Below are 25,236 nucleotides of genomic sequence, written 5' to 3'. Positions count from 1 at the left end.
GGGCTTGTCTCCGATTCCCAAGGACAGCCCTGTGAGGCAGGACGCTCTCCCTATGAGGCAGAGGAGGGGGTGACTGAAGCTTAGGGCCATCTTTTTGCACCCAAGGCTGGAGAAGCCAGCAGAGCCCTTCACGCAAGAGGGAGGCCCGACCAACACTCGGCTGCCTGTCTCCCAAAAACAAAGCAAGGCTCTAGTCCTCATGAGTTTGCAGAAACAGGAAGGTGCCTTTTAAGGAGACATGCCTTTGTAATATCCCACCTTTCCCTGATGGTGGGTTTTCCCAGCCTTTCCGAGCTTTTTGCGGCACGGAAATGTTCGTTTTCGCAGACTGTTAAGATCCATGCGGGATTCTGTGGACTTATAGTCCACCCAGAAAAAGGGGGGTGGTGATTTGAAAGCTGAAGCTCGGAATGGGTTGCTCTCCTCTTTACAAGCCATCAACCCGCCCTCATGTCTGTGTGCATCTTACATAGTCCCAAATAGATCCCTGGCTTGAATCTGGGAAACTGATCCTGAGGATGGCAGTCTTGGGTTTATGTTTTAGGGAACTGCCCTGCTCCAAACATAGCACGTTGCTTTGGGGATTATGCTTTGTAGTCCCAAAGCACAGAAATGAATAAACCCCCACTTCCCATGGCAGTGTCACGTTCCCTGTCACACTAACTCCAATCCACAGGGTTATGTGGCGAGGCTGGCAGTATGCCAGGTATCCCCGGGAAGATCCAGATCTGGTTCGAGATAAGTCGGGGAAAGAGAGGCGAAGAAGGGGAGTGACCCCATTTGGGGAGAAGCCAGCAGGCGAGCGTTCTCGGACTCTGATAACCAGAGTGCCTCGGAACAAGATAAGGCTTTCAAGATCCAGTGGAGAGGAAGAAAAAAAGACCCAGCAGGGTTACCGACGGAAGGCCCATGGTGCTGCTCATTCCAGACCTCAGAAAATTCCATTTTTTCCCGAGGTTGCAAGAATCCTTCCCAGATTCTGGATTTCATAGCCCCGACGAGTCTCGCTTCCCAGCCGCTAAGGCATTGAACCTGGGACCTTCTGGGTCCTGTTGAAACCTGGCTGCGTTATGGCTAATCTAGATCTTTTCTCCCTAAAATGAGTTTCTAGTCCTCATGGTTGGGAACGGGAGGGTTGTTTTAAATTAGAACCGGCTCTATACCCATTAAGACGGTCAATCCATCATAACTTGGTCTTGTCTGGGCTCACCTGGGTCTTTTGCCTCCCTGTCTGGAAACGTCGGGGCTTGGAACGCGGAACCGAGACTCTTCCCCCCCCCTTTCTGAACATCCAACGGACTTTTCCTGTGTTGCTTGACTTTTGGCGTATCGAATGGGATTGAAAGCTGGCTTTTAGCCTCATGGCTCTGCTTTTTAAACCACGTTGGCTTTTAAAAATTGGTTCTTCGTCTCCTCTGTTGTTGAGGAAATATATCTCCTTCGTTTCACGTGGGGAACCCTCCTGGACTGAGAAGCTATAAATAACTACATTTCATAAATCACGATAAATAAGCAAGGATGTTTATACATCTTCTTGCTGTTTCCGGTTGTCCTCAGTTGTCCTGGTTTACTGAACTCCTTTTTTAAACAGGGCAATTTCCCCCCTCCCCCCAAAAAATGAATTAATTCCAGAACGGCAAACCTATCTGGCTGATGGTCGCTTTCCATGCCTTTTGCTGCTTTTTTCATTTTTCTGTCGTTTCGAGCCTTTGCATGCAGTGTGAAAACGATTCTAAAAATCTGAAGAAAATCACCCTTCTGTCTGTATTTTAATGAATTTATATATCGCTTGCTGCAGCCGAGACAAGGCAATTGTGAATTGGAATGCACAGTTTAACCAGCAGAGAAACCGGTGGGAAAATTAAAGAAGAAGAAGAAGAAGAAGAAGAAGAAGAAGAAGAAGAAGAGGGAACCTTTTGGAGCTCAAATTGGGATTCTCAAACTGGCAGCCCAGTAGGCAAAGGGAAAGATGAAACCAGTTGATCTCAGGCTGATACTTAAAGAGGCAGAGCGGTGTAGTGGCTAGAGGGCTGAATGAAGATTCGGCAGATCTCGGTTCGAGTGCTCGCATGAACCGATCCTTGCCTTTCAGCCTACCTTCTTGGGTTGGTGTGAAGCGGCGAGGAGGAGTAAAGGGCCCCTCTTGTGCTGCCTTTTGCTCCCTGGAGTAGAACAAGAAACATGGCACCAGTGTCCAATCCAGATAAGAAAAAGGCAGGATAAATCAGAGGTTCATCAAACCGGCTTTTCCCTCTTCTTGTTTCGCCCTCCCAATTTCCAAAATGACATTTTTATGATAAGAGCTTTCAAATGAATTTCGGGGCTTTGGGACTCCCTGCCACTGGAACACCGCCCCCCCCACCCCCACCCCCCACCCCGTGGGTCTCTCTGATGTTTCAGTCCATCTCTTGGGCCTGAATGGGTCCCGACCACCACCTTTGACGCGGTGTGTTTTTCTGTGTCTCTCAGAGCAAGGGACAAGGAGGATCGGCAGTTTCCGGCCGCGTCGGCCTCCTCCTCCATAGACCCAAAGTCTCCGTGGGCTGCTACCGGCTGTCATGGGACCCCAGTCGCTAGCCCAGTTCCTGCTGGGATGGACATCCCTCTTGGCGTTCGCCTGCGGTCAGCCTGAGGGGGATTTTCCGGCGGGCGACCGGTTCGCCAACTACGAGAACAAGCCCCCTTCCAGCCGCGTCCGGCGGAGGGGCCACGAGATTCTGCGCGGGTAAGCGGACATGTCTCTCTTCCTCTGACGGGGTTCAAAACTGACATTTTTTTAAATGGGCGTAGCATCAATCTGAGCAGAAGTTGTTGTTTTTAAGTTGAGCCGAAACGGGGCCAACCGGACATAAAACGAGATATTTTAGTCGGGAATAGAATCATGTGGGTTTATGTCTTTGGACTACATAGACCAGAATCCCCCAGGGGGCTGGCAAGTTTTAAACCTTCCTTAGGGGTTCCACAAAAGTTTTATGCCAAATGACACTTTAGTGCCCTCTGGCTTCATTGTTTTCGGGAAGGACATTCACTCTGGAAGGTTTCACTACCAGTCCCATCACCCCCAACCAACATCCTGGACCTTGTACAGTAGTCTGAGAAAGTGACTTCCCCAGCTTTTTCAAGAGATTGGCTGCCAAGGACTGACAGGCTGGTCTAGCTCAGATGCCTCCCCCCCCCCAAAAAAAAAGCGCAGAAGGGAGAAAAGAGTGGCATTCTGCGCAGGGTCAGAGGTGGCCTCGTCTTCTCAGCCAAAGTGGGGAGAAGGAGAGGCTGCCGGGAAAGTGACTGCATTTAAGTGCAAAAAAGAGCAGGAAAGGGTTTGGGAAGACCATGGAGTCTGTTAACAAACGAGGCTGTGTGTCTCCCCCCCCCCCCCCCCCAGATTTTAAGGAGAAGTGTGGTGGGCAGGAAGCACCAAACGGTGCCCATTTGTCTTTTCACTTGGTGTTGCATCAAGGTGTTAGGCACAGCACCTTTTATCCCCAACTGATCCTTCCTTCCTTCTCTTCTCTTTCTCTTTCTCTCCTTCCTTCTTTCCTATCCATATCAGCTGTTCCTTCCTTCCTTCCTTCCTTCCTTCCTTCCTGCCTGCCTGCCTCCCTCCCTCCCTCCCTCCCTCCCTCCCTCTTCTCTTCCCAAACTACAACCCCCGTAATAAGAGTGAGGGGTGTTGTTTTTTTAAGGTCCGTATTCAAGGAGATGTCTCCCCTTGCCACCCCCTGGGGAATTTCTGTAGGGGATTTGAACCCAGGTCTCCAGAGCCCCAGTCCATCCCTCAAACACACTACCCTGGCTCTCAGGCCTGCCCTATCAGTGCGATGGTTCTACTCTAGGTGGGGTCAGTCTTCAGATTGAGGCCAAAAGCTACGATTCTGGGAAGTCATTTAATTCTCCAAAAGTGGGGAGGGGGGTTTGTTTGGTTTGGTTTAGTTTTTTAAAAGATTTCATCCCCCTGGGCTTTGGGGCCCCTAATGGGGTGACCTCGTTCTCTGCCTCGGGCAGCCAGATTTCTTGGGTCAGCCCAGTTTCCGTCCACCTCAGCTGGATTCCCCGCTGAAGCTGGCTAGAGATTGAGAAGTCGTTCGGTTCCTGGTGGCGTAAGGACTTAACGACCAGTTCCTTTTCGGGCCCAGCCGAGATATTTAGGAACTTCCGTTTAAAAACAAAACAAAATCCAACCCTAGGAGTAGAAATGAAATGATTTTCTAGCTGCTCCCCCAGAATTTAAAGGGCATCTGAGGGGGTTTGATCGGCTTTCCTGCCCCCCCCCCAGGAGCTACGAAAGGAACGAGCGCCACAACGAGTTCCTTTTGCAAAGTTAGCAAACAAACCACTCCCATCCAACAGGCAACTGAATTACTTGGAAAATGTCGTTTTCCAAAACTCTGTAATGAAGAATGATCTGCGGCCGAGGTTCGACTCCTTCAGCCCGCTTGTTCTCAAGGCCGAGAGAGAGAGAGGAAAAAACAGGGAGATCCTGGAAATAATCTTTTGGCTCGCCTGACCGCTCTTTGATTTTGGCCTTCCAAGAAAGAAAGAGGGGGTGGAGTTGGAAGGCATGTCTGTTTGTATGATCCAGATGTTCAATCCTGCTCGGATGAGACCACACTCGTGCGCTTCCCCCCCCTTTGGTGTGCCGTGTAAACACAACAACAGATGTAGGAGCAACGGAAAACACACAAAGGGAGCCTGGCAAAAATGCGTGCCCGGGATGGCCACGCTGTGGCCACGTTGACACGGACGGAGGAAGTCCCCATCAAAGCAGGACAGCTTACGCTGGAGGAAACCTTGCAAAAAGAATCCATTGCCCCAGAGCTGGGAAGCAGACCCAGATGCCTCCACTAGGAGAGCTTATTTATGGGCCAACTTTGGAAGAGTTATTTTTCGGGGAGGTCTGTAGAAATTTTTCGAAATTAGTTCCGCCACAAACATGGTTTCCTCTCTTTCCCACCCAGTCTTGACTCTTTTAAGGTGCCGTCTGTTTAAAAAACGGCATTGTCCCTATTCGTGCTGTGTTTTGGACCTCGAAAACATTTCCCGAGGGGGGCCCAGTTTGCCCCCGATCTTTATAAAAAGCATCTCCCGACTCTGCGTGAGAGGAGAGGGTACGGCGACCAGAGTATCCCACATGCCACCGTCCCCCAAAAATGTGCTTTTTCCCCTCCAAGCTCTGGTCTTTGTTAAGGGAACAGAATGGGGTTGGGACTTCTCGGGAGGAGAGAAGGATCGGTCCATTTTCTTCACTCTTGCACAGAGGATTTGAAAACAAGGTTTGGAGCAGATCCGGAGTTGTTTTTCCCCCCTTGAACCATGTACTGCTTTTTCTTCTGAGAAAAGCTCCCCTTGTTTCCACCCTTAACAGTATTCTCGTGACGACCCAGTGAAGTAGGCCAGAGTTGAAAAGAGGGAGGGAGAGAGAGAGAGAGAGCACGTGACTGGGTCGTGGTCAGAGAGAGCTTCACCTCTCTGCGAGGAGGTGGCCCTTGATCTCCTGAATTTAAGCCGAACTCACGATGCCCTAGCATCGCATCTGTCCCATCGCGCCAAATTCACCTTATGGGCCCCAAAGAAAGCACCCCAGACTGCCTTGTGCCCAAAAAAAGCAGGGGCAAGGCAACGGAGACACAATCGGGGCACAGGGATTGGCTGCCGTAACTCTTTCTCGGTTGGCTTCCAGGCCCAACGTTTGCGGATCCCGGTTCCACTCTTATTGCTGTCCCGGATGGAAGACCCTCCCTGGCGGAAACCAGTGCATTGTCCGTAAGTACCCGCAGGTCTACGGATTGAGGCCCGACTCCAGAAGTAAGGGAAATTGGGGGATTCCCCCCCAAACGAAGGCTGCTGGAATTAAGACCACAAAAGAAACTCGCACCCGAGTCCTAGCAGACCATTCAGCCATCCCGGGCCCATGCCTATTGTTTCTGCCTATTATGGGGTGTTTTATGCCTTTTTTAAAAAGTTGCCGTGTCTGTTCTGCACCTCTGAGCATACGGTGCTTCTAAATAGGGTTCCTAAGGTCTGTGAAAGGTACAGAGAGGGGTTTTCCTGCACCCATCCCCTCAGTGAGGTTGGAGGGGTGAGGGATTTGAACCCGCATCTCCTGATGTCCTGGTTTGGCCCTCTGTCCTCTCGTCCCCGCACCAGGAAAGGAATGTTTCACATACATTTGGTTTGGCCCGAGCAAACACCAGCGATGCAGCTGGAGAAGCTGTTTTTATGAGGGAGCCGACGTATTTCTCCTGGGTCTCCCGTTTCGGTAGCCGGATGAATCTGCTGCGGTGGCCCTGCTGGGTGGAGGATAATAGGACTTGTAGTCTGCAAACAAACAAACAAAAAAGCCAAAACAGTATTTCTCAAGTTTAGTTGGACGTTAAAGTCCATTATGCTCGGTGGGACGCTTTGCCCGGGCAGAAGCATTTTGTGGGGCTTCGCTCCAACTGCGTGTCTCGTCTTTCCTCCTTTCTTTTTTCTTCCTGACAGCCATTTGCCGAAGTTCGTGTGGCGACGGGTTCTGTTCGCGGCCGAATATGTGCACGTGCGCCAACGGACAGCTGTCCCCGAGCTGCGGCTCTGGAGGAGGTAAGGCAGCATCCATGCCTTGGTGTGCTTGCGTGTGGATCTCTGAAGGCCCGGCGTGAGCAAAAGCGGCCTTTCCTTTCCGTGACATGTTCTTGCTTTCCTGTCGTGCCTTTGTTTACCCGTCCTTGAGAGGCTGCTTTCTCTCCCTGATTGCATTTGAAAAAAAGCGGTGCATTGCCATTAAGTGTAGCAGCTGCGGTTTCAACCTTTTCTGTCCCCTTTTAATGTCTGAAAGGCAACCATGGATGATGAGGCAGTAGCCTCTAGGGTGGAAAAAGACTCTTTTAATCTGTGCAGATTTTTCCGTGCTCTAGGCCTGAGGCACCAGCTCTGAGATACAAGCCCTGTTGACTCCCAGCTGCCTAATGACAGAACGACACCCAGCTAATTTGCCAAGCACAGATCAGAGGGCAGCAAGCCCCAGTTGCAGCAAACAGACCATTTTCTCTCTCTTAAGGGAGCACTCCTCCTAGCTACAGAATCCGCTCCGTGCCTAGAAAGACGTGAGTTCTGTGGCAACAGACAACCACGCCTGCTGGAAATGACAATATAGTATTTTAGGAAGTCTTCCACAGCCCTAAGCTACAAGCCGCTGGAAAGAACCCCGGCCTCCGCTGAACTGGCAGGGACATTCAGCCTAATCCCGTTTGCGCGAGGGGAGGGCCGGATCTGGGCTTCCTTCTATGCGTAAATCTGGGCCGCTCTTTTCCAATCGAGGTGTATAGCTTCTTTAAGGCACCCCAGCCCCGACCTATAGGAGATTTTAAGCCGCTTCCTTTCTCTCTAATGGAGGCCACAGATGTTCGTAATCTGCCCAGCAATGTGAAGAATTCCAGTGGGGAGGGAGGTGGGCGGAAGGGCTGAATATCTGGCATTCCAGCCAGCCTTCCTGCTCAGATTTGGAGGGGAGAAGGCTGTCTTTTCTTTTTAAAGTGGGGTGGTGGAGAAATATAAGACCATCGCACACCTTCTGAGGGTTGGGACTTGGGGCGGTGGGAGGGCGAGCCCCTTTCAGCTCAGGTATGAATGCGTTTTTAGAAACAGACAAGTTGACAATGGTCCTCTCCGCCCCCCCCCCCGCCAAACCCTGAAATCAAGAATTGAATGAGCCCCTAATCCCGATCTAACGCTCTCCTACACTGGTTTCCTCGTCGGGCAGCTTCCAGATTTCTGTCACAGAGGAAGTGGGCCCCCTTCTCTTGAAACCAGTTGGGGAGTTTGCACTAGAGTAAATCTACTGGATCGAGAGTGTCGGTTCCTGGAGTGACAAGCAATTTGCGGGTTGTGTCTGGTTGGGAAACAAGACGAGACTTTTGGCATCTGTGGGGTTTATCCCCGGCCTGAGACAAGTCCTGTTCATTTCAATGGGTGTCCTTGGGTCAGGAGGAAGTTTTGCCCCCCAGGCCTGGAACTGCGACGTTAGACAGAGGCCTGGATCCAGTGGTGGAGTCCTAGCGAGAGTAGATCTGTTGAATTCATGGGACGGGCACACCTATGTGCTGACACCTGTTGTTCCAGGAAGGATTCTGTGCCTCTGACTCTGGATGGTGCACCCTAATTCAATTTCGGCCCTAACGATTCCAAAAATCAGGAACCAGTGGATCGGTCTCTTGGTCCTGAGTAGACCCACTCTGGAGCCATCTGAAAGGGACCACGGGCATCCAGAACTTGGAGGTTTCCACCACACTGCACACACCCCTAAAAGCAAAGTTTAAGATTCTAGTCCTCATAGCAGGGCTAATTTAAGCAGGAGCTTTAACCACCCTGGATCAGACCGTTTCCTCCCTCTCACTCAGTCTCAACGCTGCCTGCATCCATGGGGCTTCTTCTACAACCGGGCGATCAGCGCCCTTTTCGAAATCAGCATGCCATGGGTGTCCTGGGGGTTCTGGGGGTTGTAGTACTAAAACAACCTGTGGATCGTGGAGTCGTAGTGCAAGAAAGAAGACATTCTACAAGCTCAGGTTCTAGAGGAATTCCAATATATATATATATATTTCTCTCTCTGGTGCTCTCTCCTCCTCCTGCTGCTGTCACCAAATTTTCTCCTCCTTGCTTTCTCAGTTCAGTCATGTGGCGCCCGATGCATGAACGGGGGCAGCTGCAGTGAAGAAGCGTGCATATGTCAGAAGGGCTACACGGGGACCTACTGCGGCCAGCGTGAGTATCTGGAAGTGTGTAGCTAAGCAAAACACACACGCGCGCATGTATGAGCAAGGGGGGAAAAGGCATTTCCTTTACAACTTCAGCAGCTGATCTGGGGAAGGAGTTCTTCTTAATGTCCGTTTTTATCTTAAAATCCTGGGTGACTCGGGTGCCAGACTTTCCTCGCCCCCCATCCCAGCCGCGTTGTCCAGAGAGGGCTTAGACTACCAAGCCCATCGTTCTAACGCGCAGGCGACAGGAGCCTCAGACCAAGAAGGGCCAGCAGGTGGGCGGATTTGGGACCCCGATCCGCCACCCCTTCGTTCCATTCCTGTCGGAGTCAGACAGCTGGCCGTGCTGGTGGAGAGCGATGGGAATTGTAGTCTAAAAGCAGAAGCTTTTCCAGCTTGTTCATCAGGCTGGTTCTTGGACTAAGAAAATCTGCCTTGTTCGTTCTCAGTTTCTGCCCCGTCCTACCAGGAACCAACGTCTTCTCCCTTCTTACCATTAGGAGTCAAAAGCTCCGAACTACATGGAGAAGAAAGTCAATACTTCTCTCTCCCCCCCCCCCCCCAATGCCATGTCTCTTCTCAAGTTTTCCCACCATCAGGCGGTACTTCCTGGAAAGCCTCCCTCGGTTTCTCTCCAGTCCAATCCCAGTGATGCTTCGCTGTCTCTCCTCTTTCTCCCTCATCTACAGCTGTGTGTGAAAGCGGCTGCCAAAACGGAGGCCGGTGCATCGGGCCCAACCGCTGCGCCTGCGTGTATGGTTTCACGGGGCCCCAGTGCGAGAGAGGTAGGTGGGCTGTTCCGAAATGACATTCCAGGCTGAGTTGCTTATAATTTGCAGAACTACAGTTCCCATGGTCCTTTGATGGCAGCTGCAGACCAATACGATCTTAGAGGACTTGACATACAGGATTCTGATCCACAAATCCCAGCCATTTAAGAGGAAACAGATTTGAGTTCGGGCAAGTTGTTTTTCTGGAGTAAAGCCACACGGGCTTGGCATTTCTGGGGGCAGAGAGCCCACTTTTTCAAGGACAGCCCATACGCTTGTCTGGACACGGTGCTGTGAATATCCCCCGACTCCTAGAGAAGGGTCTTTCTCCTCCTGTTGTTTGCCGATGGGAGAGCACAGGATTTTGAGGGATTTGCATCCACATCATTACCTGTCTAGCGCAGCAGCGCTGTAGCGCAAAAGCACTTTAACGCTGTACTTCTGTCTCAAAGACAACTTCCCCTGTTCCTGATTACAACGTCTATCAATGTGCTTGGTTGGGTTGGGAAGCATCGTAAACTCTAAACTCTATTCTGGATCTAAAGGTAAAGGTTCCCCTTGACAATTTTTGTCCAGTCGTGTCCGACTCTAGGGGGCGGCACTTATCCCGCTCTTCAAGCCATAGAGCCAGCGTTTGTCTGAAGACAATCTTTCCGTGGTCACATGGCCAGTGTGATTTAGACACGGAACGCTGTTTACCTTCCCACTGAGATGGTACCTATTTATCTACTTGCATTTGCATGCTTTCGAACCGCTAGGTTGGCGGGAGCTGGGACAAGCAACGGGCGCTCACTCCGTCGCGTGGATTCGATCTTACGACTGCTTGGTCTTCTGACCCTGCAGCACAGGCTTCTGCGGTTTAGCCCACAGCGCCACCACGTCCCATTCTGGAACTAAACCAATACTTAAAAAAAAAGATCCCTTGGTTTTGTTGGGAACAAAATAACGTGGAAACTTGTGGCGGAAAAAAATAACGGTATAAAGTGAGATGAATGTTGCTGAACTCTGGGGGGGGGAGTGATTTTCCTTAAACACCAGGACACGACCCATTCCTTAAATCCCACATTTATAAATAGCCACAAAGGAACCAGGCAGAATTGAATAGATAGACCACGGTGTGCTTTATAAACATGGTTCAAATCGGGGCCATTAAAAACCAGTTTGAAAGTGGTTTACATTTACATGGGGGGGGCTGGTTATCTAAGCTGTGGGGTGCCCCTAACTCTGCCCTTTCAGGGCAGGACGCCCCCCCCTTTCCTCTTGATCGGGCGAGGCATTGCATCATCCATTTTTCCTAAGAGTTCTGTCCTAACACACTGAATTCGCATTCCCCACTGCCCCAAAAATCTGATTTGTTCTTTCTTTGCACCACACAGCATTCAAGTCCAGGCACGAAAGGTTTGGAAGGATCATGTCATGTATGTTTTAAAAAAAACACACACCTTCACCTCCCCTTCCCCTTTCTTTCTCCCTCCCCCCTCCTCCTCCTGCCTCCCAGGCTTTGGATTTGGTTCAGCATTGGAGATGAAACAAGTTCTGCAGCTGGGCCTACAACCGACCGACTGATGCAGGACCTCCCCCCCCCGCCCGCCAAGGAAAACATGACTCTCTTGCTGCAGAGAGAGTGATAGGATAAGGTTTCAAAGCCCCCTCTCCTCATCCTCAAAGGCTTGCCTCCCTCCTGCCTGCCTGCCGAGCCTGGCTGCTTTTGCTGCCCTTTGGGGGGGGGGCGGCATGGAAAATGAACCCCACCCCGGCCCGGTAAGGCCATGCTCCTTAAAACCCTCTTCCTAAAGTCATTGTTCTCCATCCGGCCCCTTCCAGATGGTGTGGGACTACTCCCACCATCGTCCCCGGCAGAGTCTGGCCCAGCAGTCTTTCTGGTGAAGGGTTATTACATTTCTTGTGATTCCTCTTTGTGGTTTTTGAATTCGACCTGCATTTCTGTGCGCCATTTTGTTTTTAAAAAAATTAATTAGGAAATTTTTGTTGCATGCATGAGCAGAGAGTGGTTTAATTCGGGGCATTTGGAGGGCGGGGAACGGGGGGGGGGCTTTTCTGAGATCAGCGCAACCCTTTTGCTGGAAAAGTCCGGGGGTCTCAATCCAGAAATTGCTTTCTGCTCCGATACGGTTCTTTTGTGCGTCAGACTCCCCCCCCCACTAACAACACTATATGTGCACCCAAATCTTGCACCAAACTCTGCAAAAGCAGAACCAACGGGAGGCGTGCAGGGAGGAGAGACAGATAGACAAACAGCACTTGCTTTGTTAATGGGGGAAATTTGGCACTCAGATTCGTTAATTGAGGAAACACTCTATTTGGAGGCACTCCACTTTGTAACAAGGCTGGAATGCTTTCTCGCTAAATCATTTCCTGCCCCTTAAGAGACATATTTTTTTTCCAAGACGCGGGAAGTTTTTTAGAGTTGAACGGCATTAAAAAAACAAGAGTCAGTAATCTTGCATTACAACTTCCATGCTCCCCTGGCTATTTTGGGGCATTGCAGTTAATCCCACCATCCCCAAGCTCTAGCTGAAACCCCATCAGCTGCACGAGAGTCGAAAGATCACCCTCCCCAAGACTTTCCTTCCACGGTTCTCCCATCTGAGCCGGGCCTGGTGCAGAAAGCTAAAAGAAGGAACTGTCTCATAAACATGGGCTTTTATTAGAAACATCTGGGCGGGAGGGCTGCTGGAGTCGCCAAGAAAGAGCCCTGCACAGCCTCCCCCCCCCCTTCAAGTACTGTCGGATGGGAATGGTTTTCCAAACAGACGGGATAGTGGGGAGGGGGGAGGGCGCCAGCTGCCGAAGTTTGGATCGCGAAGGCGAGATTTGGCAGCTCAGGAAAGGGCCATAGGGGGCCCGTTCTGGAAATGTGGCCGGAAAGTAGCCTTGATCGATCAATCGATTGATTAACTGTCCCTTTGTTTTAGATCCATTTACAAAGCTTTCATCTCAGCGGCTTCGCATCTCTCCAAACCCCACGCCTGTTTCCTCTGTGACACATTTGAGAGAATTTGTGGCTTTTTTTGATCCAAACTCTAAATGCATTTAAAGAAGGGATAAGGCATCTCCTCCGATCATCCCATGGGGTTCTACATGGTGTGATGGTTACACCTGCCGCACCGATCCTCCCGTTCTGTTTAGAGGCTCATGCGGGGCTACAGGATGTATCCTGATTCAGTCTGGATGGATTCATATCCCATGCAGGGGGTCTGAGCTGTCGTCCGAATCTCGGTATATCCGTAGATTTGTTTGGGCGAAACGAAAGCCACAATCCCTTTCTTGTTCTTGCACCCACGGATGTCGAATTCAGAGACACAGTAGATCCTGAGCAGAAAAAGCAAATTCACCCCATTTCCGACACAGCTCACCTGAGGAGTTTGAAAATGGCCCTTAGTTGGCCTGCTGAGGCGAACGGTGTCTAATCCGGTTTGATTTATGCTCCGGATCCGAGTCGAAAATTCACATCCTTTGGCTTCATCTGTAAACCTACCAATCTGATCCAAACTTCAGGCACGTCAGTCCGATTCTGTTTGGGATCAGCCAGAATCCGGTGCGGAATCTGGGAGAAAACGGTTTCTAAAATAGCTTTTTAAAAAGCACTGTATTCTGTCCAGGCGCTTGCTTCCTCCCGACCTAGTCCCGTCTTTACCTCGATAGTTTTGGGAACGCAGGTCCCTGGCCTGGTCTCGTGTGAAATCCTCCAAATTTCCTTGCCAAGAAGCCGTGATTTTCAAACGCTCCCGTCACTTCTTGCCTTCCCTCCGCCACTTGGCTCTTGCCGTCACCCTCCAGATCTTCATAGTAAAAAAGGAGAAAATCCTGGCTCTGGTCCTTTTTGACGGGACCAGACATTCCAACGGCTGAGATGGGGAAAGGGAGGGGAAGAGAAATTTAGAAACAGGCGTAAGGAAATTGAAAAGCGAGACACAACTTTCCTCCTTCCAAGTTTGGGCTTCTATAATTTCCCCCCCCCAAGGCTCTCCTGGGCTCTGAGACACATCTTTTTAACAACGATGCTGCTTCTGAAATTATTTCAGGGTCTGAATCCCCTTTCATGGGGATTTCCTTTTGTGAACTACAATTCCCAGCATCCTCACTCTGGACAGCCATTGCCCCAGCTGGCTTGCGGGAGGGGATTATTGGATCTGTGGTTCCTCCTGTCCTGACTCAGAAGTTCTCTTTAGTTCCATAGGGAACCAGTGGGGGGGGGGGATGGCGTCCCGTGGGAATTTTATTTATTTATTTATTATTTATTTTTGAGAGGAAGGTTGATTCTGGAGATCTTGCAGAGTTGACTCGAGACAGAGGGAGAATGTCCAAGGCTGGGATTTGTGTGTGTGTGTGTGTGTGTGTGTGTTTGCTCGCTCTCTCCATCCCAGCATGACCGGTTTTGGAGAGACTTCCCTCTTGTTCCTCTGCCCTACTGACCTCCACGGAGCCCCGCCAGCCGTCTTTCTCTCTCCCCCCCCCCCCCCGCCACTGCTCCATCCGGCTCTGTTTTGAGAGCAAACTATCCCGGGGGTTGTTGTGAGAACTGAGTGCCGGCCGGAGGAGAGCGAAAATTCCCTTGGCTCTGGTCCCGAACGCTGGTTTGGTTCTAAGGAAGAGGAGAAATTGCCGTCGGCCTGGGAACTGCCTTCCAAACAGGGTTCGGAGCAGTCCTGCGGTGTGCGTTACTTGTGCGTACCGAGTTCAAGTTGTGTCGCATGCTAAGGGCTCCTTTTCGTACGGTTGAGTCGGATCCGTCCGCTCTGCAACCCAAACTTTCGTCTTTGCTGTCCTTCCCTTTTTTTCCATCAATACCTGAGGCTTGGGAATGTTACATTTTTAAAATTCGTTCCCGTGATGGGGTTGGAAAAGGAGCCTGTGGGGTTTTTCATGCCAGGTTGCTGTTTTAAAAAGATGTTTCTGGGGTGCTGGTCCTCATGATTGTGAATCAAGAATGTTTTTTAAAAAGAGGATCTGTGATCAGGGCTGGCATTATGAACAGTGACAGGGAATAACTCCCTTTTTTTGGTGGGTTTTGCTGCAGGCTTTTTCCTAATGTTGCTGCTTGAAATCCCTTTTTCGGATAGATCACAGGGGCTGAACCTCGGGAATTTTGCCTGCGGAAGTAGCTTTAAACTCCTCCTAAAGTAAATCAGGATCCCTAGTCCTCATGGTTTCCAAGAGAGACCCAGTTAAAGCTTGCAACTTTAGGCCAGATAGGGAAGGAAAATGAGAATGTGGGGAGGAGAGAAAAGGATCGGGATGGGGGGAACCGATGGACATTTTGGGGGCCCCTTCCCAGAGTTGCGTTGGGGTGTGTGTTTCCTTCCGGCAAAGCCCCATCTCTCTCAGATTCAGACGTTTGGGACAGAGTTCACCTCCCTGGGCCTTAATAGAGTTTGATGGGGCCCTCATTAAAACCTTTAATCACCCGACCCATTAAAATCCAGCCCAAAGAAGCAGCCTGGCCGGCCGCCAACCCACCCGCCCACCCGGGCCTCTCGTCTGCAGAGGCGCAGACAGCGATGTTGGCCGGGCTCCCTTTTGAGCCTGGATGGGAAAGGCTGAAAAAAATCTATTTTTGTCCAGGTTTCTCTCTCTTTCTCTCTCTCTTTCAGACACACACACCTGACCTTGTACGAGTCCCCCGTTTCCCTTCTTTTTTGCATCCGTCCGCACTTGCTTGGGGTTGGCTGCCATATGGGGGTGTTTGAGTGTGTGCCGAGCAAACGGCAAGCTGGTCCAGAGCGAGGGAGAAAATGCTCTCCAGAAAGAAAGAAAGAAAGAAAGAGGGATCAAGAAGCCAGCCAGGGCTGGGCTGTGGGGTTGTGTGTAACCCAGTGGAACCGTTTGGGGTTAAAAGGAACCCCCGTGCCGTCTGTTCGGGAAAACCAGCATCGGCAAATCTTGAGGCGAAGGACTCTCCGTCTCCATCCAAAACAGTTCCTGGGCTCGGAAACGGGTCCTGTTGCCTGTCGTGCAATGCGAGGATGCTGGTCCTACCTCGCCAGGTTGTTGTGTGCGAGAAACAAAAGCAAGAAAGGGGGGGGCGGTGTTGGAGCTTTTTTGAGAAAAAGCACATTTGGGCGGTGGTTTTATTAGGAGGTGGGTATCTTAAAAGCCGGATCTTCTAACCGTATAAATGACATGAGAAAGGTTGCACAGCGGAGTGCGTTTGCTGGCCGATAACGCATCACATAATCTCACCAGAGGGGGGGGGGGAGGAGAAATCATTTTAATGTCCTTGCTCATTTTAACTATTTTTCTGGTTTCCTGGGGGAGGGGGTTGGAATCCCACTGTTCCTGGTTATGGAAAATCTTTCTCTCTATCATTTTCTCCCTCTTGGATGAGCGAAACCTTTTGCATGTGAGAATCATCAGTGGCCTTGAACGAGCTGCAGATATATTTCTGCCAAGCATCTCGGCCAGGACGGGCGACCTCCGGATTTTGAAGCCGGAGAGTGGTCCCGTTTGGCTTGGGTTTTCCTTCCCTGTTTCACTCCTGTCATGTCTGATGGTTTGCCTCTTTTAAAATCTGACGGCCTGCAGAAGGGAAGCCGCCCAGCGTTGCATCTTTCCACCCCTGCAAAAAACGTCTCAGGCCTCGGCCCTGGGACACCCCCCCCCGTTCCCCCCTCTGCCCTGGCCCTGCCTGGTTGTGGAGCACTAGATTCCAGCCTTCCTTGAGGTCTGGCCGGAGCAGCGCCACCACCCGTACAACCGAGGGGGAGAAAAAAAAAATCCAAGGACCAACATCTCGAAAGTGAATGGGTGAAAATCAGGGTTAGAGAAGCAGATGCAGATCTCAGAAAAGCTCCTTCTGGGGACTACAAGTCCCCGACAGTGTGGCTGCTGGACTTCAGAGTGTTCCCTTCTGAAACAAGGAGCGAAAAGGATCAAACGCCGGACAAGCGGATCTATTTGGCCGTCTGCTTTTCCCTCTGGAAAAACGGGTGCAGCAGGTTGTTAATTGGGGTCTTCCAAAAACCTCCGAGACCTGTTTGACCCAGAATAGGGGTGTAGAGTGGGGAAAGCAGAGCCCCTTTTGAGCTGCTTCCCGGGGCTCTGTGAGCCTTCCCCGCCTGCCTAGTCCATTTTCAAGGCGTGTTCCTTCTCCCTGATTTCGGGGTGTGGGCCAGACTCAAGCCGCCCTCTTTGTTTTCTCTCTCTCCCCCCCCCCCCCGTTCTTCTAGATTACCGCACGGGGCCGTGCTTCAGCCAGGTGAGCAACCAGATGTGCCAGGGCCAACTCAGCGGCATCGTCTGCACCAAGACCATGTGCTGCGCCACCATCGGGCGGGCCTGGGGCCACCCGTGCGAGATGTGCCCGGCTCAGCCTCACCCCTGTCGACGGGGCTTCATCCCCAACATACGCACCGGGGCGTGTCAAGGTGAGCGGGTGTCGAGATCCCTGGAGGCCGGGTTTTTGGAGCCCCTGATCCCACCTGCGCCGTCTTTGGAGGGACGGATATCAAGGAAAATGTGTGTGTGTGTATGTGTGTGTGTGTGTGTGTGTGTGTGTCTATATATATCTATATATCTATCTATATATCTATATATCTATATATCTATATCTATATCTATATCTATATCTATATCTATATCTATATCTATATATCTATCTATATATATATATATATATATATATATATATATATATATATATATATATATATCCTGATCATGCTCTTTCCTCATTTTCCTCCCTACCCTTTAACAGATGTGGATGAATGCCAGGCCATCCCTGGACTCTGCCAGGGGGGGAACTGCATCAACACCGTTGGCTCCTACGAGTGCAAATGCCCAGCGGGTCACCGGCAGAGTGAGACGAGCCATAAATGCGAAGGTGAAAAGGATTTAAATATATATATATTTGTGTAATTTATTTATTTTATTTATTTGATTTCTATCCCGCCTATCTGGTCTTATTCGACCACTTCTGGGGAGAGGAAAAAAGATCGTCCCTGTCAGTGGGCACAGAGACAGGGCAGAGAATCGGGTAGGTGAGAAGGCGTGATTCATTTTTTAAAAGCGAGAACAAGACACTCTGCGCAGGTTCAGACGCCTTATGTGTGCTGATCTTTTTTTTAAGGGGGCGAACCAAAAATGCGATCCTTTGGAGACAGATTGTGTTGTGTGTGCATGTTTCGAGGCAAGGAGGGGAAGGCGCCCCACGTTCTCAGCTGGGTGGCAGTCAAGACCCTTGTCGCTGTGGCGGTTTTGCCCGGCACTGATGGCTTGTTTTCACCCTGAGGGGTTTGGATTCATCTGTTGGGGAAGAATGTGAGGTTTGGTGAGTGGCCTTGGTGGTGGGAGGGAGGGGGGAAGAAACACAGTTCTAGGTGGGAGACGGGTGGGGCTTTAATAGCTGTATTTCAAGCCTCCCGGAGAGACTTGTAAGCAATGCTTCGTGGTGGAAAAGCTGCGTCACAATTATCTCATCGGCATCCTTAACTCTGCCCTTTTGGAGAAAGAGAGGTAGCGGGGAGGGGTGAAAAAATCCCCCAAATCCCAGCCAGCCTTAAAGCTTCTCACCGGGTGGGGATATTCAACCTCTCCGCTTCCTCCTGGCCAAAATCCACATTTGAAATTTGTTTCAAGGGCATCTTTCCCGCTGGCCCTTTGCTCGCCCTTCCTGCTGCCGGCCCAGTTGGAACGTTGGTGGGCATCCCGTGGCTTCCCAGGCGGCTTGCCGAGAGTCCACCTGGAGCTGCTATTTTGGACAAGGGGCTTTCAAGGTTCCCGACGTTTCTCCAGAGCCACCTTCCGAGCCACAAGACCCTCCCGGAAGCTGTGTTTGGCCTTCAATCCCGCCGTTGTCTAAGTCTCAGAGTCTTGGACACCCATTTGGATCATGGCCGGGAGGAATGACTGGGAAGGAGCCAGAACCCCCTCCATGCACCGGGTCCTCCTCCTCCTCCTCCTGCTGCAGCTGTGTTTATTTCTTTTTCTGCCCATTGCTGGTGGCCAAGATCCTTCTGACTCCTGCCCACCCCGCAGCTGTCAGCTCGGCTGAAACACCAGCTCTGTCCAGCAATCCCCAATCAGCTCATTAGGGGCTGTATCGAAAACTCTGCACCCCTCGGCCATCCACCTTCGCCCCGTGCCGGTTTTCCAACAGCAATTCTCTTAACCTCGTGTCCTTTTCTGGAGCTTGTTGAGAGTTACCGTCGGGAGACGGCATGCAGGAGTATGGAAACTTGTCATCCCGTGGGAAGTAACTTGTGTTTGTGTGTCCCCCCCCCCAGATGTGGACGAATGCAGCAGCGTGCCCGGGATTTGCGACGGGGGAGAGTGCACCAACACAGCTGGCAGCTACGTCTGCGCTTGCCCCCGGGGCTTCATGACCAGTCCAGACGGATCCCGTTGCGTCGGTGAGACATACCTTGTGTCTCCCCCCTTCCCTTCTAGCAGCAAGAGACTTCCCTGGGGTTCGATCTTGGTTGGATTTTCTTGGGCAAAAAGGAAAGAGAAAAAAAAGAGAAGAAACCTGAGGAGATTATTGGGTTTCACTTCAACTTTTACAGTAGGACTCCCTTATCCGTGGGATCAGTATCCACTGATTCACTGATCAACCCTCTAAAACAGGGGTGTCCAACCTTTCACCTTCCCTGGGCCACATTAGAAGATGAAAATGTGGTTTGGGCCGCACATACATTTGGTTTGGGCCACATGGGGGGCAGCCCTAGCCGTCCTCCGCAGCCCCACTCCAAGCACGCTTACCGGCAGCTGCAATCTCAGACAGCAGAGGCTGCCAGCTTCGACTCTGGCGGCTTTATGGGGCCGGGAGGGGGTCCACCTATTGACGGGGATGGCGCAATGCAGTCACGTAGCCCCCCTGTCCCCTCCCCTCCCACTCCTTCTTTCCTTCCCTCTCTCCTCCTCTACTGTTGTGACTTGCCCTGGCCATATTCCGGCCTCAAGCGCCGGCAGTGTAACTTGAAACTTTGGAATTTCTTTAAAAATAAAAAATTGCACTGGGCTGCATTATGAGCTGATCTGGGCCGCAGGTTGGACAAGCCTGCTCTAAAATTATTAAAAGAAAAATCCTAGAAATATATACAGTATATCTTTCTAAAGGTGAAGTTACCAGAACTAACCACTAGAGGGAGCCAGAGACCACGCTATGAACAACATTTGCTATTATCCATGTTTTCCAGCATCCGTGGAGGGGGTTTGGAACTGCTCCCCCACAGAGAAGGGGTTCCTACTGTATTTGTAAGGGATTGGTTCCCCACCTCTGTGAATGCCTGTATGTCCCTGAGCCTCTTGACATGTTTGTATCACCCCTGTAGTATTTTCACCCATGGGTGTGTTTGCACCTCCGCGTTTATGCGCATGGTTTGTGAGAACCGGAGTGAAATCGGGAGGGGACGCCTCCTTTCCGGGATCGGAGACCTGAGATCCTTATCACGGCTGCATGGCCATTGCCCAAAATCAGATCCCAATTTAATTAGGGAACCTGGCTTTTAGAAATAACTCCAAGTTCCCGGAGGGGACTCTTCGGTTCCCCCCCCATCCATCGCCGCTCACCTACGTCATGCAGCAGTGGCCCGTTTCCACACACAGACACACCCATCAGCCGGCAAACCTGTGCTGTAATTGTGCTGTCACAATATTTTTTCTGGCGAGGGATTTGGGTGTCCCGGTGGGTCCTCGGATTACATCCTGGCTCTTTAAAGGTTCCTTTGTTCCAGGGAACGGAGCGAGTGAGTGTCTCCAGGACTTTGGGAGGCGGGGATCCTCCCAAGATACCCCGGGGCCGCTTAAGATGGTTTGCTGGTGTTTCACCAGTTAAGCGACCCAAATCTTGGAGCCTTGCTGGGAATGATGTCAAATGCTTTGAGAACAAGCTGGCTTACGGCTGCTCCCTGTTGTTTTTTTTCCCTGGTGTGTCCGGCATATTTTTTGGAGGGGGAGCGTTGTTTTCCAATTTCTCATCAGCCCGGGGGCTCCCCAGATTCTCAGATTCCCCCGCCATCCTGTGGGCCAGAACTGAGACCCAAAGCGTGTAGACCTGCTGGCCAGCATCCTCGGAGTTTTGCCAAAAGCCGCCCCGTGCTTCGGATCCCTCCAACCCGCCTGCAGGAAAGCAGCTGCTGGCGTAGCATCGCCTTGGTCGTCTGCCGGACTTGTTATAGAAAATGGCTCAAAGTGGCGGCATTGGGGAGGGACTGGCAAAAATCTGGAGCTGGCTTTGCTGTGCCCAATCCTCATACCCACCGTAACGCAGGGGGTTCGGGCCAAGAAGCCGGTGGCAACGAGCTGAAAGCCCCTCCCCCCCTCTCCCTCCTGGCCATGACACCAGCCTTGCCAAGGTTTTGTATCCGATCAACCGAGCAGCCAGCTGGAAATTAAGTCGGTGGTCTTAATTTCGAGCCTGGAAATCAATAAAACGGTTTCAGCCATGTTTATTTTGCCATTGGTCAGATGGGTGGTATAAAAATCAAATCAATAAATCAATCCCCAGAAGGCGATGCGGGGCATGGGGGGGGGGAGAACTGAAAGGCTTGTAGAGAAGTAGCCACTCAACTCTCTGCCTAGACAGGCTAGCTTTCTACCTCAAGGGAATGTATTCTTGGATTGTTGTGGCTTTGGTTTTTCCTGGTAGTCTATAGAAGCCTCCGTTTGTTTTTGAGTCTCTGCCTCCAAGGGGAGGAAATCCATGTGGCGTTGAGGATTATGGGATTTGTAGCTGGATCGTCTCCCCCTTTGCACCGCTGTGGGTGATCTGGCTCCGTGGTGGATTGGAGCCTGATCCCATTTAGCCCTCTCTCTTAAGTCCTGCACTTCACTTTGCAGAAACCACATCCTGGCCAAGGCACTTAACGGTAGGGTTGCAAAAAAAGAAAGAAAGAAAGATGATTAAAGATGGCATTGGCATGGAGGGTTGCCCCATGGCCTTTCTGGTGGTGGGGGGAAGGGCACACAATTAAAGACAATTACTGTGCAGAAAGAGAGCCACCCAGACTACAGACGTCACCCATTTTTTTCCTTCTTAATTTCTTTGCTACCCAGGCCTTGGTGGGTGGGAACAGAGTGTTTGCTTGATACGGCCAGACCCTTTCGGATTTCCTCCTGACACCCAATCCGAAGGGGTCCTTGTATCTCTCGGGGGTGGGAGGGGTGGACCCTGAGAGTCAGCTTTGGGAGAAGGAGGCATAAAAAACCACACAAAACAAACCCACCCTGGTTTAAAACAGTAGATAGGTAAGTAAATACTGTTGATACAATATCTTTTGCTAACGGCCTTGCTTGACTGCATTTCCTGCACGGACGAGGTTGGAACCCTCCCTGGGAGGCTGGCTTTGGCTCGGGCGGACCCTCTGACGACCCCCCCCTCCTTTCTCTCCGTCCAGACCAGCGGATCGGCACCTGTTTTTCGGCCCTCATCGGTGGGCGGTGCGCTGGGGAGTTGCCGGGCCAGTATACGAAGATTCAGTGTTGCTGCGACTCGGGGCGCTGCTGGGCCATCGGCCAGATCCCCGAAATGTGTCCGGTCAGAGGGTCAGGTGACTAAGTCCGAGAGAGCCGGGGCGGATTCGGGGTTAGAGATGGCCATCCTGTTTGGGGAGGGGGAGTGCGAAAACAACAGGGGCGGGGCCAAAACACATCCTTATTTTAGCTTCAAGAATATACTGTTCATCACTAAGCCTTCTTTATTGCATCTCTTACCTGTCCTTAAGTTTCTTCAGACTTATGGACTAGTGACTTCCAAAAATGTCCTGTCTTTTAACAGCCTTGTAAATTCAAATGTTGTGGCTTCCTTTAGGGAATCCGTCCATCTCGTATTGGGTCTTCCTCTTTTCCTGCTGCCTTTCCACTTTCCCCAACCTGGGGGTCTTTCCCAAATAATCTGGTCTTCTCAGGATGTGCCCAAAATAGGATCGCCACAAATCGCATCATTTTGGCTTCTCAGAGAGAGAGTCCAGGCTTGATTTAGGACAGCCCCCCTTTAGCCTCTGGCTGCGGGACCGAGTCTGTACAAATCTCAAGTTGGAAACAATGTTTTGCTTGGTTTCTCTTTTCTTTCCCCCCTCCCTGCTCCGCGCCAGACGAATATCGTCGGTTGTGCATCGAAGGCCTCCCAGCCGTCCCGGGCTTCCCCAGCACATTCCCAGGGGTTCCTGGCTTTGGGCCCAATGGAGTCGGCCCCGGCATCAGCAGTCCGGGAAGTTTTGGGCCCAACGGAGCGAATGGCCAAGGCGGGATCCCCGGGTTACCAGGCATGGGGCCAGGAAGCTCAAGCATTGGTAAGCGCAGAAAGAAAGAAAAAAAATCACGCCGGGAGATTTTGTTTGGCATGAAAATTTCCAGAGATGCCTACTAGTTTTTGCACCAGTAACAACTGGCCGCCTGGGTGTGTCTTGTTTATCTGCTTAAGGAACAGCCACCCTGAACCAGACGATCGACATCTGCAAGCATTTCACCAACCTGTGTCTGAACGGGCGCTGCATTCCCACCCCGTCCAGTTACCGCTGCGAGTGCAACATGGGATACAAGCAAGATGTCCGTGGCGAATGTATCGGTGAGCGGAGGGGGGGGGGTGTCTGCCTCCCTGAGTCTTTTTGAACCCGGGTCTTGAAAATACAGAAGGACCGCCGCATTCTCTGGGGATCAGCTCCAAGCCCCCGTGGATGTCAAAACGTACGGATATGACAAACCCGAGAGAGAAAGAGAGATCTAGCTCCCTCTAGTGGCCAGTTCTGATAGTGTACCTTGGAAAGATTTAATATTTTCAGGCAGCGGATAACTGAAACCGTGGATACCATTATCCTACTGTAACGTGTTAGGGTTTAAGCCACAAACCCGTTTCTCAATAGCATGTTTTTGGCTAACCTCAAGGCATTGCTAAACAGCAATCAATAGATACAGAGTGTAACCTAATGTTAAGTAATATTAGCTCCTGTTAGTAACTGGAAAAGGAACTCTGCCAAGTTCTGCTTAAGTTACCAAAACTAGTCATTGCTTCTATGTAATAGAATCTTACTGTGAATTCGTGAGGTCATAATTTTCAGTTGATTTTTCCAAAACAAAATATCTTTATTTACTTATTCAAGAAAAGATCAGAGAGGAGGGAAAAAAACCTCATAAAAGATATGTGATTCCTGTTACCCTCTTCACGGCCCATGCCTTTTAATTTAAATATTTCCTTGGAAAAGCATTCAGAAGAAGGGTTTTCGTGATGGCCGTAGTGGCGAAACAGAAGGCAAAGTGGAAGGGTCTCCGCAATGGTCGGGAAAGGAAATTATGGGCCCCACCTGTAGGGAAAAAAGCCTGAGAGATTTAGGAGGTAAAAAAAATTATAATTCAGTCCCCGCTCTCTCTTTATGCTTTGTTGGTAAGGGGATTACAATAATATATGTTGATCGGATGCTCTGTGACTCAGTCAGGGTGAAACTCAGTGTGTTGACGGGGAGAGATTTAAATGCCTAGGAAAAACAACAGAACAGATGTATAGCTAGATAAGGCAGGCAGGCAGGCAGGCAGAGAGAGAGAGATTTTCATGCTGCAGGAATTAAAATCACAATCTGGGCTTTTTCCTGGGGAAGGCAGAAGGTTTTAAGCAAACTCCCCTGCCTTCCAGGGATCCCTGGAGTGGATTCTCAGTTACCTTCTTCCCCTCTTTACGGGATCCGTGAAGTCAGTGGGCCAGATCTGAACTCACCTTTCTTGCTGGACTACATGTCCCAGAATCCTCTCGGTCGGGATGATGAGAGATGTAGTCCAGAGGGGCTTTTCTGTGTACTGCAAGTGGGGTGGGGGAAAGAAAAAAAAAGCATGATTCTCTCCTTTGGTGGCTCTTTTCAAGACATCGACGAATGCTCCAGCAGCCCTTGCCTCCACGGCGACTGCGTGAACACCCCCGGCTCCTACCACTGCAAGTGCCACGAAGGGTTCCAGAGCACACCCACCAAACAGGCCTGCATCGGTAAGTCTGGACAAGAAGGTCTGTCCGGTCAGTGATGTTGGAAGGGGAGCGTCTGGATGATGACGGGAAGAAGGAGTGGCCATCACAGCTGGGGAGAGTCTCAAAAGCCTTGTGTTTTACACACAACTGTCAAGGAAGATTTTGCACCTTTTCTCGGATTGATCCGTCTCTTTCCTACGGGCGCCTCTTTGAAATTTTGACTTAAAACTATATTTATTATATTGACTTAAAATATTTATGTCCTGCCTTTGCTTCCCAAAAGGGCACCGTTTGAAAAAAAAAAGAATCTTCTTTTCTGATGTTTATTTTAGCGAGCGGGTTTGTATATGAAAGCTCAAAGCTTGCAAGCACTTATCAGTGCAAAATATAAAATAGAGGAGTATGCATTTCGCCATTTGCAGTCTGATACAAAATCTCCATTCACATGTGCCATTCATGGTATTTTAATCCAAAGAGAAAATGGTTTGGTTTAATAAACTAGTTTCTTAGTGCTTCAACTTCGTATTTCAAAAGACGCAAGTCCGAAAATGCGTTCTTAATGTTAAAAAAAAACCTCTCATGGAAGTCACTTTAAAAAGTTACTTAAAACCTGAATACATATTTTAGGATGTATTATAAAAGCATGATAGCGCATGGCAGAGCAGAAGGCATTGCTAAGCAAGCCACGACTTATTACAGTACGTAGTTTTTAACCCACCCTGGCAAAGATTTTTCTCCCTTTCTCAGTGAAAGACAAAGCCTGTGACGGAGTTTCCAGCTGCTTCCAGCTGTTGCACGCATTCAGGATGGTTTTGGGCACATG

General features: G+C 50.6%; 1 protein-coding gene across 1 annotated transcript in view; it reads left to right on the top strand.

The window, feature by feature from the left end:
- FBN3 (fibrillin 3) overlaps positions 1-25,236 on the top strand; it is a 59,231-nt gene that overhangs the window by 3,508 nt on the left and 30,487 nt on the right. The window contains exons 2-13 of the mRNA XM_072978030.2: positions 2,470-2,725; positions 5,678-5,760; positions 6,481-6,579; positions 8,644-8,739; positions 9,425-9,520; positions 16,696-16,893; positions 17,223-17,348; positions 18,751-18,876; positions 21,862-22,014; positions 22,558-22,755; positions 22,887-23,030; positions 24,315-24,434. Of these exons, the coding sequence (XP_072834131.2) occupies positions 2,559-2,725; positions 5,678-5,760; positions 6,481-6,579; positions 8,644-8,739; positions 9,425-9,520; positions 16,696-16,893; positions 17,223-17,348; positions 18,751-18,876; positions 21,862-22,014; positions 22,558-22,755; positions 22,887-23,030; positions 24,315-24,434 (1,606 nt within the window). The 5' untranslated portion in view covers positions 2,470-2,558. The remainder of the gene's footprint in view (positions 1-2,469; positions 2,726-5,677; positions 5,761-6,480; positions 6,580-8,643; positions 8,740-9,424; positions 9,521-16,695; positions 16,894-17,222; positions 17,349-18,750; positions 18,877-21,861; positions 22,015-22,557; positions 22,756-22,886; positions 23,031-24,314; positions 24,435-25,236) is intronic.

Source organism: Pogona vitticeps, chromosome 7 (assembly GCF_051106095.1).
Source record: "Pogona vitticeps strain Pit_001003342236 chromosome 7, PviZW2.1, whole genome shotgun sequence".
In the NCBI taxonomy this organism is placed as follows: Eukaryota; Metazoa; Chordata; class Lepidosauria; order Squamata; family Agamidae; genus Pogona; species Pogona vitticeps.
Note: the sequence above shows the minus strand (reverse complement) of the source record. Positions and strands in the feature narration are given on the sequence as shown.